Source organism: Populus euphratica, unplaced genomic scaffold (assembly GCF_000495115.2).
Source record: "Populus euphratica unplaced genomic scaffold, PopEup_1.0 scaffold475.1, whole genome shotgun sequence".
Taxonomy (NCBI): Eukaryota; Viridiplantae; Streptophyta; class Magnoliopsida; order Malpighiales; family Salicaceae; genus Populus; species Populus euphratica.
The window spans coordinates 128,496-142,095 of NW_011500195.1; the positions used below are offsets into that span (position 1 = coordinate 128,496).

At 34.6% G+C, this 13,600-nt stretch overlaps 1 protein-coding gene across 1 annotated transcript; it reads left to right on the top strand.

The window, feature by feature from the left end:
• The first annotated feature begins 2,672 nt into the window (after positions 1-2,672).
• On the top strand, positions 2,673-13,022 carry LOC105111771 (uncharacterized). The gene is made up of 10 exons (XM_011007221.1): positions 2,673-2,941; positions 4,102-4,359; positions 5,188-5,376; positions 6,061-6,153; positions 6,262-6,444; positions 6,527-6,629; positions 6,739-6,924; positions 7,414-9,911; positions 11,356-11,936; positions 12,333-13,022. Exons 2-10 carry the CDS (start codon positions 4,129-4,131, stop codon positions 12,340-12,342), a joined length of 4,074 nt encoding a protein of 1,357 aa, XP_011005523.1. The 5' UTR covers positions 2,673-2,941; positions 4,102-4,128; the 3' UTR covers positions 12,343-13,022.
• Positions 13,023-13,600: the final 578 nt, after the last annotated feature.

Here is a 13,600-nt window from a genome sequence, read left to right on the forward strand (position 1 = left end):
TGAACAAATAACAAAGCAGCCTCTTAAGTTTCCTGTAATAATGTTTCAACCCCATATGACATGGCTATAAAACTACACTGAAAGCTGGAGCCGTTTTACTTTCTTTTGATTAATGATAGATTATTTTAGTTGATTTTCTAAATAACCATTAATAAAAAAATAAAAAAATTATATAAATAACCATTAATAAAAAAATAAAAAAATTATAAATTTTTTTACTAGAGTTTGCCCTACCCTACCCTAGCCTCACCTTCTTCTTTTTTTCTTTTCTTTTTAGTGTATTTTATAATGTTGTTTTTACAAAAATAATAATAATTGAAAATACATTAAATAATTTTTTTTTAAATTTTATTTTATTTTTAAAATTAGCATACCAAAACTATTCAAAAATATATAGAAAACATCAAAATAATTTTTTTAAATTAAAAATAATTAAAAAAACATTTTAAAAAATATTCAAATGAAAAAAAAAAACACATTGTTAATATCCACCTTAACTTTTAGTGATGCATGGACATTTTTTTGTTTTATAATTTTTTAAAAGTCACGGGTTACTTCTCTAGAGCTGGCATGTATAATCAATAGGTATACTTTGTCAATTGTTCCCTTTTATATTTTTATATTATTTATTTATTTTTATAATTTTTTTTTATATATAATTCAAGTTATTAGACCAATTTATATATATCATGACTAATTCTTAAACCTATTAAATATTCTACAAACCTGATAAATAAATAAAACATTATAAAAACAACAAATATACATATAAAAAATTAAATTTGAATGTTGGAGAAAGAAAACAAATCCCTCTTATTATCACTATATCACAAACTCAAGGGCTTTTGTTTAAATACCATGCTTAAAATCAAATCTAACTTTTCACGAAGGAACATGCAATATTATTAACATACTAAATTGAAAATTAACTCTTGTGCTAATTATTTATTTCTTTCATTGTCTCCTCACACGTTAAAGATTATTGAACACAATGCTAGCCACTAAAATCATCTAAAAAAAAAGACAAAAAATGAAGAGTTGTTATCACAAATAAAAATAAAGGTTTCAAACTATATATCATATTTTCTGATACAAAATAGCTAAAAATGAAAAAAAAAAAGATCAGAAAGAAAAAAAAATCGCAATCTTGTCATGGAATGCCCAAGCATGGAATGGCAGAAGGATTAAAGATACCTGGGACAAGTTTTTAAACTCAACCCAGGATAAGTCGTGGATTATACATCAAGTAAGTAAATTAACCTAATTAAATTATGTTAATAATTATTTTATATTTTATAAAAATAATATTATTTAAAAAATCAATGAATTTTGATTATATTTTAATAATTTTTTTTTTAAATAATTGAATTATCGGTCAAGCCAATAATCATTTATGTTATATTTTAAAATAATAATTATGATTTATTAAAAATTTGTTTAGAAATACAGTTGTGGTTACCTTTGAAATATATTTTATATTGAAATGTATTAAAATAATTTTTTAAAATTTTATTTACATCAGCACATCAAAACATAAAAAAATTAAATTGTAAAAAAATATAATTTACATCACTGCCCCAAACATTCTCTAGAAAAAGACTCCATAGTGTATTGAATTTGTTTATTTTTTCTTCATAATCATAGGAAACATTATGTGTTGGGAATATTAGATTCAGCACAGTCCACACTTGTATGAGGGGGTAGATTCGGTCAGGAGGGAAGAAGTGGATGAATCAATTTGGTCATTATCCTAAATATGTCTAACAAATCTTAAGGGATTTTTTTTAGTAGTTAAAGAGATATGATTTTTCGAATTCAAAATTTAATCTAGTATAAGGATAATTTATTGATTTTTAAAAAATAAATCAGGTTTTTTTCAATAACCCCAGGCTCTTTTAGTTGATTTTCGAAAAAAAACAGAAAATTAATTTTAATATATATTTTTTAATACAACAAGCCATCACATAAAATATATCTTCAATTAATATCTTAAATACAGTAATGAAAAATAATTACCTATTATAAATTGAATTAGATCACATGCTCCTATGAGCTACTCATTTATATTTCAAAGTTTAAAATATCATCTCTATGGATATCTCATGCATAACAATTAAAATTCCTACAAATAACTACTCATAAACACGTGGAATTAAATCATATAAACACAGTAACTCTTCATTTATACCAAAATTAAACATATTATTAATCGAATATCTCAAGTACAACTATAGAAATATTATAAATAATCATTCACAAATGCATGAAATCATACATTTCATAAATTAAATTAAGTCTCTACATCTATATCCAAACTTTACCATATAAATTATAAATCATATTTTTTTTTCAATCGAGCTTCAGCTCAATTTATTTTTGCGGTTCAATGTAATGTTCTCTATATTTTTCCATAATAACATATTTAAAAGTGTTTGTTAATTAATATACTCCATAATTTTATATAAGTTCTACTGAACAATTTATCTTAAAATCTTAATTAAAAATAAATTATAATATAAAGTTTATATTAAATTTATTTTTCAAACCGTAACTATAGGCATGAAAACTAATACAATATTAAAATAACACTAAATAGGTATTAACGTAACCCTACTGGCTACTGCAGTACCACGCATGGTTTTTTTTTGGGTTTAAAAACCTATCTGCAAGAGGAGTCAACTGCAGCCAGCAACAAACGTAGTGGAAACAAAAACGCAAGCACAGTGTTTCCTTTGGTTTCAATTTATAATCAACAGAAAATAAATTATTGTTCCTCCGCTCTACTCTTCTCCTTCTACTATAAACCCTAAATCAAGATTCTTCTCTTTCTTTGACTCGCTAAAACCTAACTCTCTCTCTCTCTCTCTACATTCCCATTGCAGCATCCGAGCAGTCGCAGAATACTGTGATTTTTGTTTTTTGCTTAAATTTGCATGATTAAGTGAGATTTTTTTCCCTTAAAATTTTACTTCTTTTTATACTTCAGATTCTTGCTCTTTTTTACTGGGTGATGTGTTTATTTATTAATTTTGTGATTTTAGCTGTATTTTGTTTGATTTTATTGTTTTAATTTCCGGTCTGGTGAAGAAAAGAGGATTTTTTTTATTTTCGATTTTTTCCAGCCGTGCTTGTTTGATAAGTCAAACTGTTGCATTTTGTAGTGCTTTTTAGTGTTTTTAATTCACTGCATTTCAATTGAGAGCCAAGCAGAGTATAAATGAACGCCTGCCCATGTGAGTGAATTTGAATTTTATACGTGCTTGTGTTGTTCTTTACGGTGCTTAAGAGATTTAGATGGATACACTGGAGTTAATGCCTTTTTTATTCTAATTTGGTGACATTGTTGTAAAATATGAGCTGTATGGTTTTTTCCCCCCAACAATCTTTCGGCTTTTATGTCTTATTTTTTGGTCACATTAAAGTCAAGAGTGCGTATGTGCTGATAGCAGGATACCCGTTGCGTGATGGAGGATTTTAGGCTCAAACCCGAGAAATGACAGTGCTAAGAAACGGCTCAAGAATGTAGAATTCATCGTGCATTGTTTGTTTTACACTTGAGTTGGGACTAGTATTATTCTGAATATCTATTAGTAATTGAATGGATGTTGTCTTGAATCTGTCAAGATTAGATCTTTCTGTCAAATTTGGCAAAGAATTTGCTGATTTTGGGCTAGTGATTTATATCTTGGTGCTTTAATTACGTGCCAAAATCAAACAGTGGACATGTATGTTAGCTTTGGCTTCCTTTTAACTTTCTAGCCGCTGGTTTGTTGTCATCTGAAGGTTATTTGTTGGGTGTATACATGCGTACTATATTTTGGCATTTTCCGGCCCGTATGATTTGCCTCTTCAGGTTTATGTGCGGGTTCTTAGCTTGTTATTGACCCCTCTGTCCTATGCATGTGTTTTTATGCTTTATCTTGATATTCTTCCTGGTAGAAATGGATGTTAAGTGTTCTGGAATTTTAATTCCTTACTGATTATAAGGACGATATTTATTGGTGATGATCTGTTCAGTAAAATAGAGTTAATTTACTTCCTCTCTTTTCCTAATACTTGGAGACATGCTTATAGATAATTTTTCTCTTGTAATTCATACAGGTTGGGATTGCAAAGGGCCAGTATTGCATGGGTGGTCTAGAGAGCTGGGTTCAGCCCAGTGGCTTTTCCCCTAATGGTCTCTTGCCTAATGAAGTTGCCTCTGTAACTCAAGCACTTGAGCCAGAGAGATGGGCAACTGCTGAAGAGAGAACTGCAGAGCTAATTGCTTGTATTCAGCCCAATCAACCATCTGAGGAGCGCCGAAATGCTGTTTTATGCTATGTTCAGCGCCTTATAATGAACTGCTTCCCCTGTAAGGTTTGGATAATTTCTCCCATTCATTTATCTTCTTAGTTACATGCTAATTTTCTTAAGTGTTGGGTTTTAGCCTGGATTTGTGTTTTTAGGATGGAGGTTGTCATGGTTTTAGCCAAACACTATAACTTTCTGCCATTTTGTAATAACTGAGTGATGCACTTCATTTTGTACACAACTATAACTACCAGGAGAGAGTCATGATACTTTCTTTGATGTTTTATAGATGCAAAACTTGTCCCAGAGCAACGATAAGCGGATAAACTTCTGTGCATATAATTTTTTTTAATATACACTTAAATAATAACAAGGTAGTAATTTTTTAGAATGTTTAATTATAAATAAAATGATGATATTTGCTTTCATTTTATCATCTCTCTCACATTTAGAATTAGAGGTTTCCTGGAAAGAAAAAAGTGATTGGACGTGGTATGGGGAAATATATTTGTGATGAACAAGTTATCTTTTTTTCCCAGTTATGAAGGATTCCTCTGTCTTCTATTGTAGGGTTTTCACTTTCTTTTGAAAATTGGGGAAACTAAGTGTTCAATATGTAGATGGCCAAAGTGAAATTTAAAATAAACACCAACACCTTTCAAAATAAATTCAGAAGATAGATGAGCAAAAGATAAATCTCCATTACTACTGGACCAATTGCAACTCTATTTTGAGATTTCCACATGTGGGCACTGGTAAATATTTGTCAAGCTTGCTTATTGATGTCAGACACTGAGAGGACAATTTCTCAAGCTTCCTAGTTCTGATGACTCAAATTGAAGAAGTTTTCCTGCTTCACTTCATCATACCTTTATGTTTTTTTTATAATCACAGGTGTTCACCTTTGGGTCTGTGCCTCTCAAGACCTATCTACCTGATGGAGATATTGATTTAACAGTGTTTACTGAGAACCAGAATTTGAAGGAAACATGGGCCAATGAGGTACGGGATATCTTAGAGCACGAGGAGAAGAATGAGAACGTTGAATTCCATGTGAAAGAGGTTCAGTATATCCAGGCAGAGGTATGCCCTTTGTGTATATCGTTGATGCTTCTTTCCTAGTATAGATAAACCTCTCAATTTTACTTGATTTGCATTTTCTGCTAGTATGTTTAACCGAGAGCAACAGTCCAAAAAGTTCAGGCGGGGCATTTTTATTGTTCCAACTTCACTACCATAGTATTACCACAAGAATGGCTTGGGCTGAAATAATCACGGTGTGAATTTGAAACTGGTTAATTGCTGCTTTAGAGGGCTCAGGATACCTTCACAATGTAGTTGTTCTGCTGAATGCCATAGTTTCTTCCCTGCCATAGGGAAATCAAGAAATGAAGTTTCAGTGGTGATTGAAAAGAGCAATGACCATGTAGCGAAGGAAAAGAAAGGGAGAAAAAGATAAAAAAATTTGTAGAGCTCATTATGTTATCTCTCCTCGTTGTTGTTGAGCAGTTTCTACTTTGGTTTATTCATGTATCATTGCATTCTGGCCTCTTCAACTGTTTCTGTGGGTATTATGTGTCGCGTGCCTCATTTCTTTTGATATAAATCAATTAAATCTGATGTTTCTTTTGCTTGTATCCTATTCATATATAACTTACTCTTTGGTTGTTCTGTTCAAATACTGCTGATATAGTCTTTCCTTCCACTATTCAACTATAAATTAGCACCTTCCAAATATTTTTGATTGTAGATTCCATCATCTTGCAGGTGAAGATCATAAAGTGTCTTGTGGAAAATATTGTAGTAGACATATCCTTTAACCAGCTTGGTGGTTTGTGTACCCTTTGCTTCCTTGAGGAGGTGAAATATTTTACTCCGGGACAGAGGTTCCAAATTTATTTTTTTGATTTTTTGAGCACTCCTCTCCCTTTCTCTCAGCTTTTGCTAATGTCATCTCTCACTTTTAAGGTTGATCAATTGATAGACCAAAACCATCTATTCAAGCGCAGCATTATATTGATTAAAGCTTGGTGTTACTATGAGAGCCGCATCTTGGGTGCTCACCATGGCCTTATTTCAACTTATGCTCTGGAGACATTGGTTTTGTACATATTCCATGTGTTCAATAATAAATTTGCTGGGCCACTTGAGGTGACATTGTTGTTTCTCTTAAATTTGAGTTTTCCAAAGCCTTCACTGTTTTTACCTGAAAATCTTGTTATTGTATCTGCAGGTGCTCTACCGCTTTCTGGAATTTTTCAGTAAATTTGACTGGGAGAACTATTGCATTAGCCTCTGGGGCCCAGTTCCAATTAGTTCACTTCCTGATATGACTGGTACATATGGATCTTCTGGATGATATCTTCAGAATTCATTTTTTTAGTGATGTTTCTGCTAGTTGTTTGGCAATAGCTGGTTCTGAATTCACTTTCTGAAATGTTACAGCGCTCTCTCCACGTAAGGATGGTGGCCAGATACTTCTCAGCAAATTGTTTCTAGATGTCTGCAGCTCTGTGTATGCTGTCTTTCCTAGCCGGCAGGAAAATCAGGAGCAATCCTTTGTTTCCAAATATTTTAATGTCATTGATCCTTTGCGTGCAAATAACAATCTTGGCCGTAGTGTCAATAAGGGTATTGCTCTGAACTAATGTTAGAATAACATTCTAATTCATGTTGAGTTAGTGAGTTGTTTACACGTATGCATGCGTCAATGAATGTCTGTCCATATTCCATATCCCTGCAGACACACTCTCAAACACATCTATGGCTTTGATATCATGAAGTTAACATAGAGTTTTGCCCAAGATGGAAAGGAGAAAAATGACCCATGGCCCCATATAGCCATCTCAACTAGTTGTGGAACTGAGGCCTAGTTGAGTTTATTTGAATAAAAGTACGCCTACTGTTTGTCAGCTGGAGTAGTTTCTTAATTGTCTTTAAGATCTGTTTTGTGTGGGTCGCTCCCTATTTTTCATGGATTGAGGTAGTTTCAGTTTTTGCCACATGCTTCTCTTGTTAAACACAATGTTGGAAATATCAGATAGGAATCTCACCTTTTATTTATGCTCATGTTTTCACTTATAGTGTTGTCTAACTGCTTTTTCCAAATATTTTTGCTAGGTAACTTCTTTAGGATTCGCAGTGCTTTTGCTTTTGGAGCTCAACGTCTGGCCAGATTGCTTGACTGTCCAAAAGAGAATCTGCTTGCTGAATTCAACCAGTTTTTCTTGAACACATGGGACAGGCATGGAAAAGGTCATCGCCCTGATGCTCCAAGTTCCAATCATGTTGTTCAGCGACCAATCAGGCCTAATGTAATTGATGGGTCTGAGGCCATCATAAATTATTCAAGCAGCAGAAAAACAAAAGAGGATCCTTCTGGCCATCAATCTAAGGTTGGGGTGACTCATGCTGCTCATGCATCTGACAGTGTTTCCTCCCAGCATGATAACTGCAGTTTAAAACGGACATCCAGGCCTGGTAATATATCAACTATTTCTGGCACTCGAGGCCAGAGCATGCAAGCCAACTTGACTAACTCCATGGCCTCTCATCAGAATAATAAAAAATTAATATATAATAGTTTGAATGAGAATGCACATAATGAAAAGATGACAAGTTCTGGAACATATTACTTGGGGAATGAAGTGAATGCTAGGTATCAATTTGCAAGGACTCAATCCAGTCCGGAACTAACAGATACATCCAGTGAAGTCTTATCTCGAGGGAGGCATAACAGGGCATCAGAGACAGTAAATGGGCAGACTGCTCCTGCAAGGTCACACAATAGCAGGAGAAGAAATTTGGTCCCTGAGGTTTTGGAGAACCATGGTGCAAGATTTTCAACTGACGACTCACTATCTTCAAGGCATAGCCTATCCCATCAGAGCATTGATGTTGCTGTTGATTCTACTAGTGCTTCAAATAGCTATTTTGGTGATTCTGGTGAAGGAACCATGGAAGACCACCTTTCTCTCTCAGAGACAACGCAATTGCATCAGGAAGAGCAAGACCGTGTTAGCGTGGCATCTTTCACTGGTTATAGTGTCAGTGAGCAGGGTCAGATGCCCATGAATTTAGCTTCTGGTCAACCACCTTTTACTTTACCACCTTCTGTATTAGTATCCCTTGGATATGCTCAAAAACATATGACTGGTACAGCTCCCATAAATGCTTCTTCATTTGAGTCCCCTTGGGTGTCGAACATGCACTATCCTCAAGGTTTTATTCCAAATCCAGTATCCCAATATTTTCCAAGCATGGGAATGACCTCAGATCAAGAAGCAACAATTGAAATGATTGATGCTAAATTGGCATCAACAGAGTTGAGTCAAGAAGAGCGTGATCATGGTTGGTCTAAGCCAGATGCAGATTCTGTAAGACATCAACAGAGGAACAGAAGCTCCCAATCTCGACTGCAGGAGCATAGGCAACCTCTTGCTTCTATTGAGTCTAACCATTTCCATTCATCTCGTGTAAGCAGGTCCGGCAGTTTCTCTCCAAGAGATCGCAGGTTAATTACAGAAGACAGAGGTCTGATTAGGGAAAATTTCAGTGACGATGCTCAATATCAAATACCTAAAGAGTCTGATGCTTATTCCTCAGCTGATTTAAGATTTGTACCTTCTTCAGAAGCATCATCCTCAGGAAGCAAATCTGAAGATAATGGTGATGGATTGCTTTTGAGGACTTACAAGTCAACAAAGGATCGGCGGGGAAAGAAATCTGTTCCTTCTACAGATTCTTCTATTGCATATGGGATGGATAAGAATGAAAGGCAACGTGAAGACAAATCAGTTGATCACATATCTCTTCAGCCAGATGATGACAACAGAGAGTGGATTTCACTTTCAACCATAGGCACTGAACTGTCAGAAAGCATGGTTTCTGGTGTTGTTGCTTCACATGTTTGGAGTCATCAAATACAAAGTTATGATCCGGCATCAGTGAACAGATCAAATTCAATGCTTTCAGTTGCTCCAATGTTTGTGGGTCCCAATTCTCATCAGAGGCCTAATGATAACCATGGAGCGCTACCCTTTGCATTTTATCCCACTGGACCACCGGTGCCTTTTCTAGCCATGGTTCCAGTATACAATGTTCCAACTGAAGCAGCAACATCTAGTATATCCACCAGAAAACTCGATATGGATGAAGAATTTGATAGCTCACAAAACAATCACTCGAACCAAAGTTTGGATTCATCTGAGAATGTTGATTGGTCTGAGATTTTAAATACTTATACATCTGTGAATAATGCTTCTTCCTCGGTGCATTCTGAACAGGGCATATCTGAAATTTTGAATAGTGATTTTGCCAGCCACTGGCACAATCTACAATATGGGCGGTTTTGCCAGAATGCTCGAAATAATGATTCCTTGCCTCATCCATCTCCTGTTGTAGCACCGCCAATGTACTTGCAGGAACATTTTCCATGGGATGGTCCTGGAAGACCTCCTGCAGACATGAATCTCTCAACTCAACATATGAATGGTCCTCATCTTATTCCTGTCGCTCCTGCCCATCCAGGATCTATCAGGCAGCCTGGCTTTTATCAACACTATGCTGATAATATTCCTAGATACCGTGCTGGAACTGGAACTTACCTGCCCAATCCGGTAATGGACTTTTCTTATACCAATTAATTCTGTTGGTAAAGAACCATGCTTGATATCTTCCATCTATCTATGTAATTTGAGGACCATCAGCAATAATTATTTCCATGATACCTATTGAAAGTTAGATTTCATTGTTTGTAAAATTAGTAAGTTTGGTCAGTTGCATTTTCTGCATTTTACAGCAAGTTTCAGTTGCCAAAAATGTTTCTTACATGGCTTACAATGGATGCCATTCGAGGGAGGCATAAGGAATTTTTTTTATTTTTTATTTTTGTAATAGATAACGTTCATGTAGGCTTGCTAACCAAGTATGCTATATTCCAAGCATAAAAAAACTGAGGGCTGAATCTTATCTTAACACGTACCATGATGTTTGTTATCTCAGAATGCAGTAGTGCTAAATGCCTTGAGTCAAGGTGTTGAAAAAACTGAGTTTTTCTGGTGTTCCACGAGTCAAGTTTTATGTGGGTGTTCCTTGAGTCAAGTTTTTCGTTAATTCCTTCTCATTAATTTGTGAAATGTTACAATCATTGAGGACATAGTTCAGAACTAGAAAAGATGAAAGGAAGGTTGTGTGCAGTGAAACTACCTGTAGAAACCACTCCAAGGTGTAGAGAATGTGGCCAACTTTTTGCTTATAGAAACTCTTCTAGTTATTTATTGCTGTTGAATGATGTTTTTAGCGTGCCTGCATAACCATGGTTGGATTGATTTTGTTCTGGCAATGAATACTGTTTTGCCTCATCCAAAATGCTGCCTGTTTTTTTAGATTTAATTAATAGCTCATTCTTTAAACTAAGAATCATCTCTGTTTAGGAGGGTGACCTTATGAGCTGATGCAAGAGGCAGGAATATAGGTCTTGGGTCGAAATGTAATTGTGTGTTATAATGCTGTGATAGTCTGTATCTTACAAAACATATTAACTCTTAAGGTTCCGTGAAGAAAGCTTTCTTGAATTTTTGGCTAAGGGTGATTAGTGTTTTTTTTTTTTAGTCTATGAATTCAGTTAATACTTCATTTAGAAAGAAAAATGTCAAACTCCTGTAGACTATCCAAGGTCATCTTCATCGTACATACATTGCTAGCTGTGCTGAGTGATGCAAAATAAATGTCAGATATGCTCTGTAAGAAGTATGAGAATGGAAAAATAGTTGTAAATAACTCTGAAGATGTGGCTCAATGCAGCTGTAATATTTTCTAATCATGAGATGCTTTGAGCAATATTATGCTCCCTTTGGACCAATACGATCTCTTGTAATTTGTGATTTGATGCTGCTTTTATTTGAATTTGTGGCTTTCTCTTCACATTTTGGCTTGATCATGATCAACCTATTTATTTTTCATGTCCTATTGACTTTGATCTCTGTTTTTTTTTTTGGGTGGAGTTTTGTCTTGTCCGTTTGGCAAGGATAGTAATTTATTATAAATTTTTCTTCTCTTCAGAAAATATCTTACAGGGATCGACAATTTTCCAATTCCAGAAACCATAGGGGAAATAACAACTATGACAGGAAGGACCACCATGATGACAGGGAAGGAAACTGGAATAACAACTCAAGACCACGATTTGGTGGTCGCAGCCAAAACCAGAATCATGTTGAGAAGCCATCCTTTAGGATGGATAGGAGTACACCAAATAATCGTCGTTCTGATAGGTCATGGAACTCAAAGCAAGATCCTCTTCCACCACACCGTCCCCGAAATGGTTCATTTAGTTTCTCAAACTCCACAAACCGAGGTTCTACAAATGCGGCATATGGCATGTGTCCACCAATACCAGTTGTGAATCATAGTGAAGTTTCTGCATCAGTAGTTATGCTTTATCCATATGACCGAAACTTGGGCTACAGTTCTGCTGGTGAGCATGTAGAATTTGGGTCCCTTGGGCCAGCTCATTTCACCGGTGACAAGGCATCGGCTCATCTTGGTGAAGAGTCATCAAGAGGCATTAATGAGCAACAAGATTTTCAAAGAGTTTCTGATCTTTCTTCTCCAGATCAGCCAGCATCACCCCGGGTTCACAGGTATTCTCTGTCTCATCAAAGACAACACATTCAATAGGCATGCTATAAAGTTTAAGAGATCTCTAGGAAGAGCTTTCAAGTTTTACAAAGTTCTGTCATTAAAAGTGGACTGCCCTTACTGAGGCAATGCATGCTAATTATTTCAAGTAGCCTGGCTAGAAATGTGCTCGATAGGATGCTGTTCATGATTACCTGGTTGACACTAGGACAATCCTATTTTTGAAGCTTATACAATTTTGGCAGGCAAATTTTAGTAACTATTCAACTGGATAGCATTCTTGGCAAGCTAATTAATCGCCATTTTCATTTTTACCTTGAATTTGTTGATTTACACTTGGTAGCTGTCATTCCATATTTCATCATAGCTGTTTTTGATATGTTTAATGTACTTATCAGGAGGGTTTAATTAAGTCGCTGGATCAGCACGTCAGAGAATGATTCAGTCGCAGAAAGCAGATTTTCCTCTTCCATAACCAAACCGGCCAATGATGTGGATGGGAGGAAGAGGGGCTACACAGGCAAGCCTCACTTCGCCACCCCCGCCCCCCAGCTTTGGCCCCCTTAGGGGAAGGTTGATCTTTTGCTCACTGGTTTACACCGTCTTATACCAGCATGCTCATTGCAAATGCTTTACAAAGGATAGATACCGACCATACCCATTCTCATGAGGACCTGAAAGACGTGATGAAGAAATACGAGGAAGGGAGTGCACAGAGTGGTAGATGGGCGATTGAAACGATGGAAAGTCAAGAATTTTATTATTTTGAGTGTCCCCCAAATGGTTCGAGTCACCTCATTGCCTCGGGGTCGTAGATCAGTAAGCACAGTTTGGACTTTAGTTTATCAATGGGTCATTATTATCCTTTAGGTTGACGTGAACTTGTTTCAAATGTTATAGCATAAAAACAGTCAGAAAGTTGTTAGTCAACGAAAATATCAAGTTCTATCCTTTTAGTGGCAATTTTTTCACAAGGTTTCAAACCAACTATTGGAAGCTAGTGATGGCTAACCACCATATTTGGGCATGTTCAGCTGTATGAAATTCAGGTTCTAATTTTGAAACAGTAAAATTTTTCTCATTCTTTAGTCCTCACAAATCCCAATCTGGTTTTTTATGTGCATGGTCTGTCCAGTCTTGTTTAGTTTCTTTTGCTACTACTAGTTTTATAATTCTAAGTTAGTTTCTAATATAATATTGTAGACATTTTTTAAAGTTAATTTTCAACCTAAGAGAAGGAAGAAACGTCAACTTGTATTTTTTGTAATTGAAGAATAGGAAGATATTTATTTTTAATAAAAAACCGTGATCATAGTTGAATTATATTTTTTTAATATAAATTTTTTAGTTATTATTAAGATTTTTTTCTTATAAAAAAATTAAATCTAGCAGGATTAATTTAGTGTGACTTAATTGATTTGATAGTTTAAAGGCTATTTGAATAATAAAAACATAATTTGATTGAAAATAATTATTAAAGAACACACATGATAATATATTGTATTAACTTAAATCAATTTGGATTAATATACCAAACTGCATGTTAGTTCATTAGATTATGAGAAATTTATATAAAACAGATCAAAATCAATTATAAAGTCTTAAAAAATTTAATATTGAAGGATAAAATTAAAAATAAATCAATTAAAAAAGGATAAAATAACTC

Bases quoted from the DNA above. Each gene is read 5' to 3' on its own strand.
- LOC105111771 (XM_011007221.1), top strand. From the start codon at position 4,129: ATGGGTGGTCTAGAGAGCTGGGTTCAGCCCAGTGGCTTTTCCCCTAAT. The intron at 5,377-6,060 runs GTATGCCCTTTG...ATCATCTTGCAG, and splicing joins TTCAGTATATCCAGGCAGAG to GTGAAGATCATAAAGTGTCT. The intron at 6,445-6,526 runs GTGACATTGTTG...TTGTATCTGCAG, and splicing joins AATTTGCTGGGCCACTTGAG to GTGCTCTACCGCTTTCTGGA.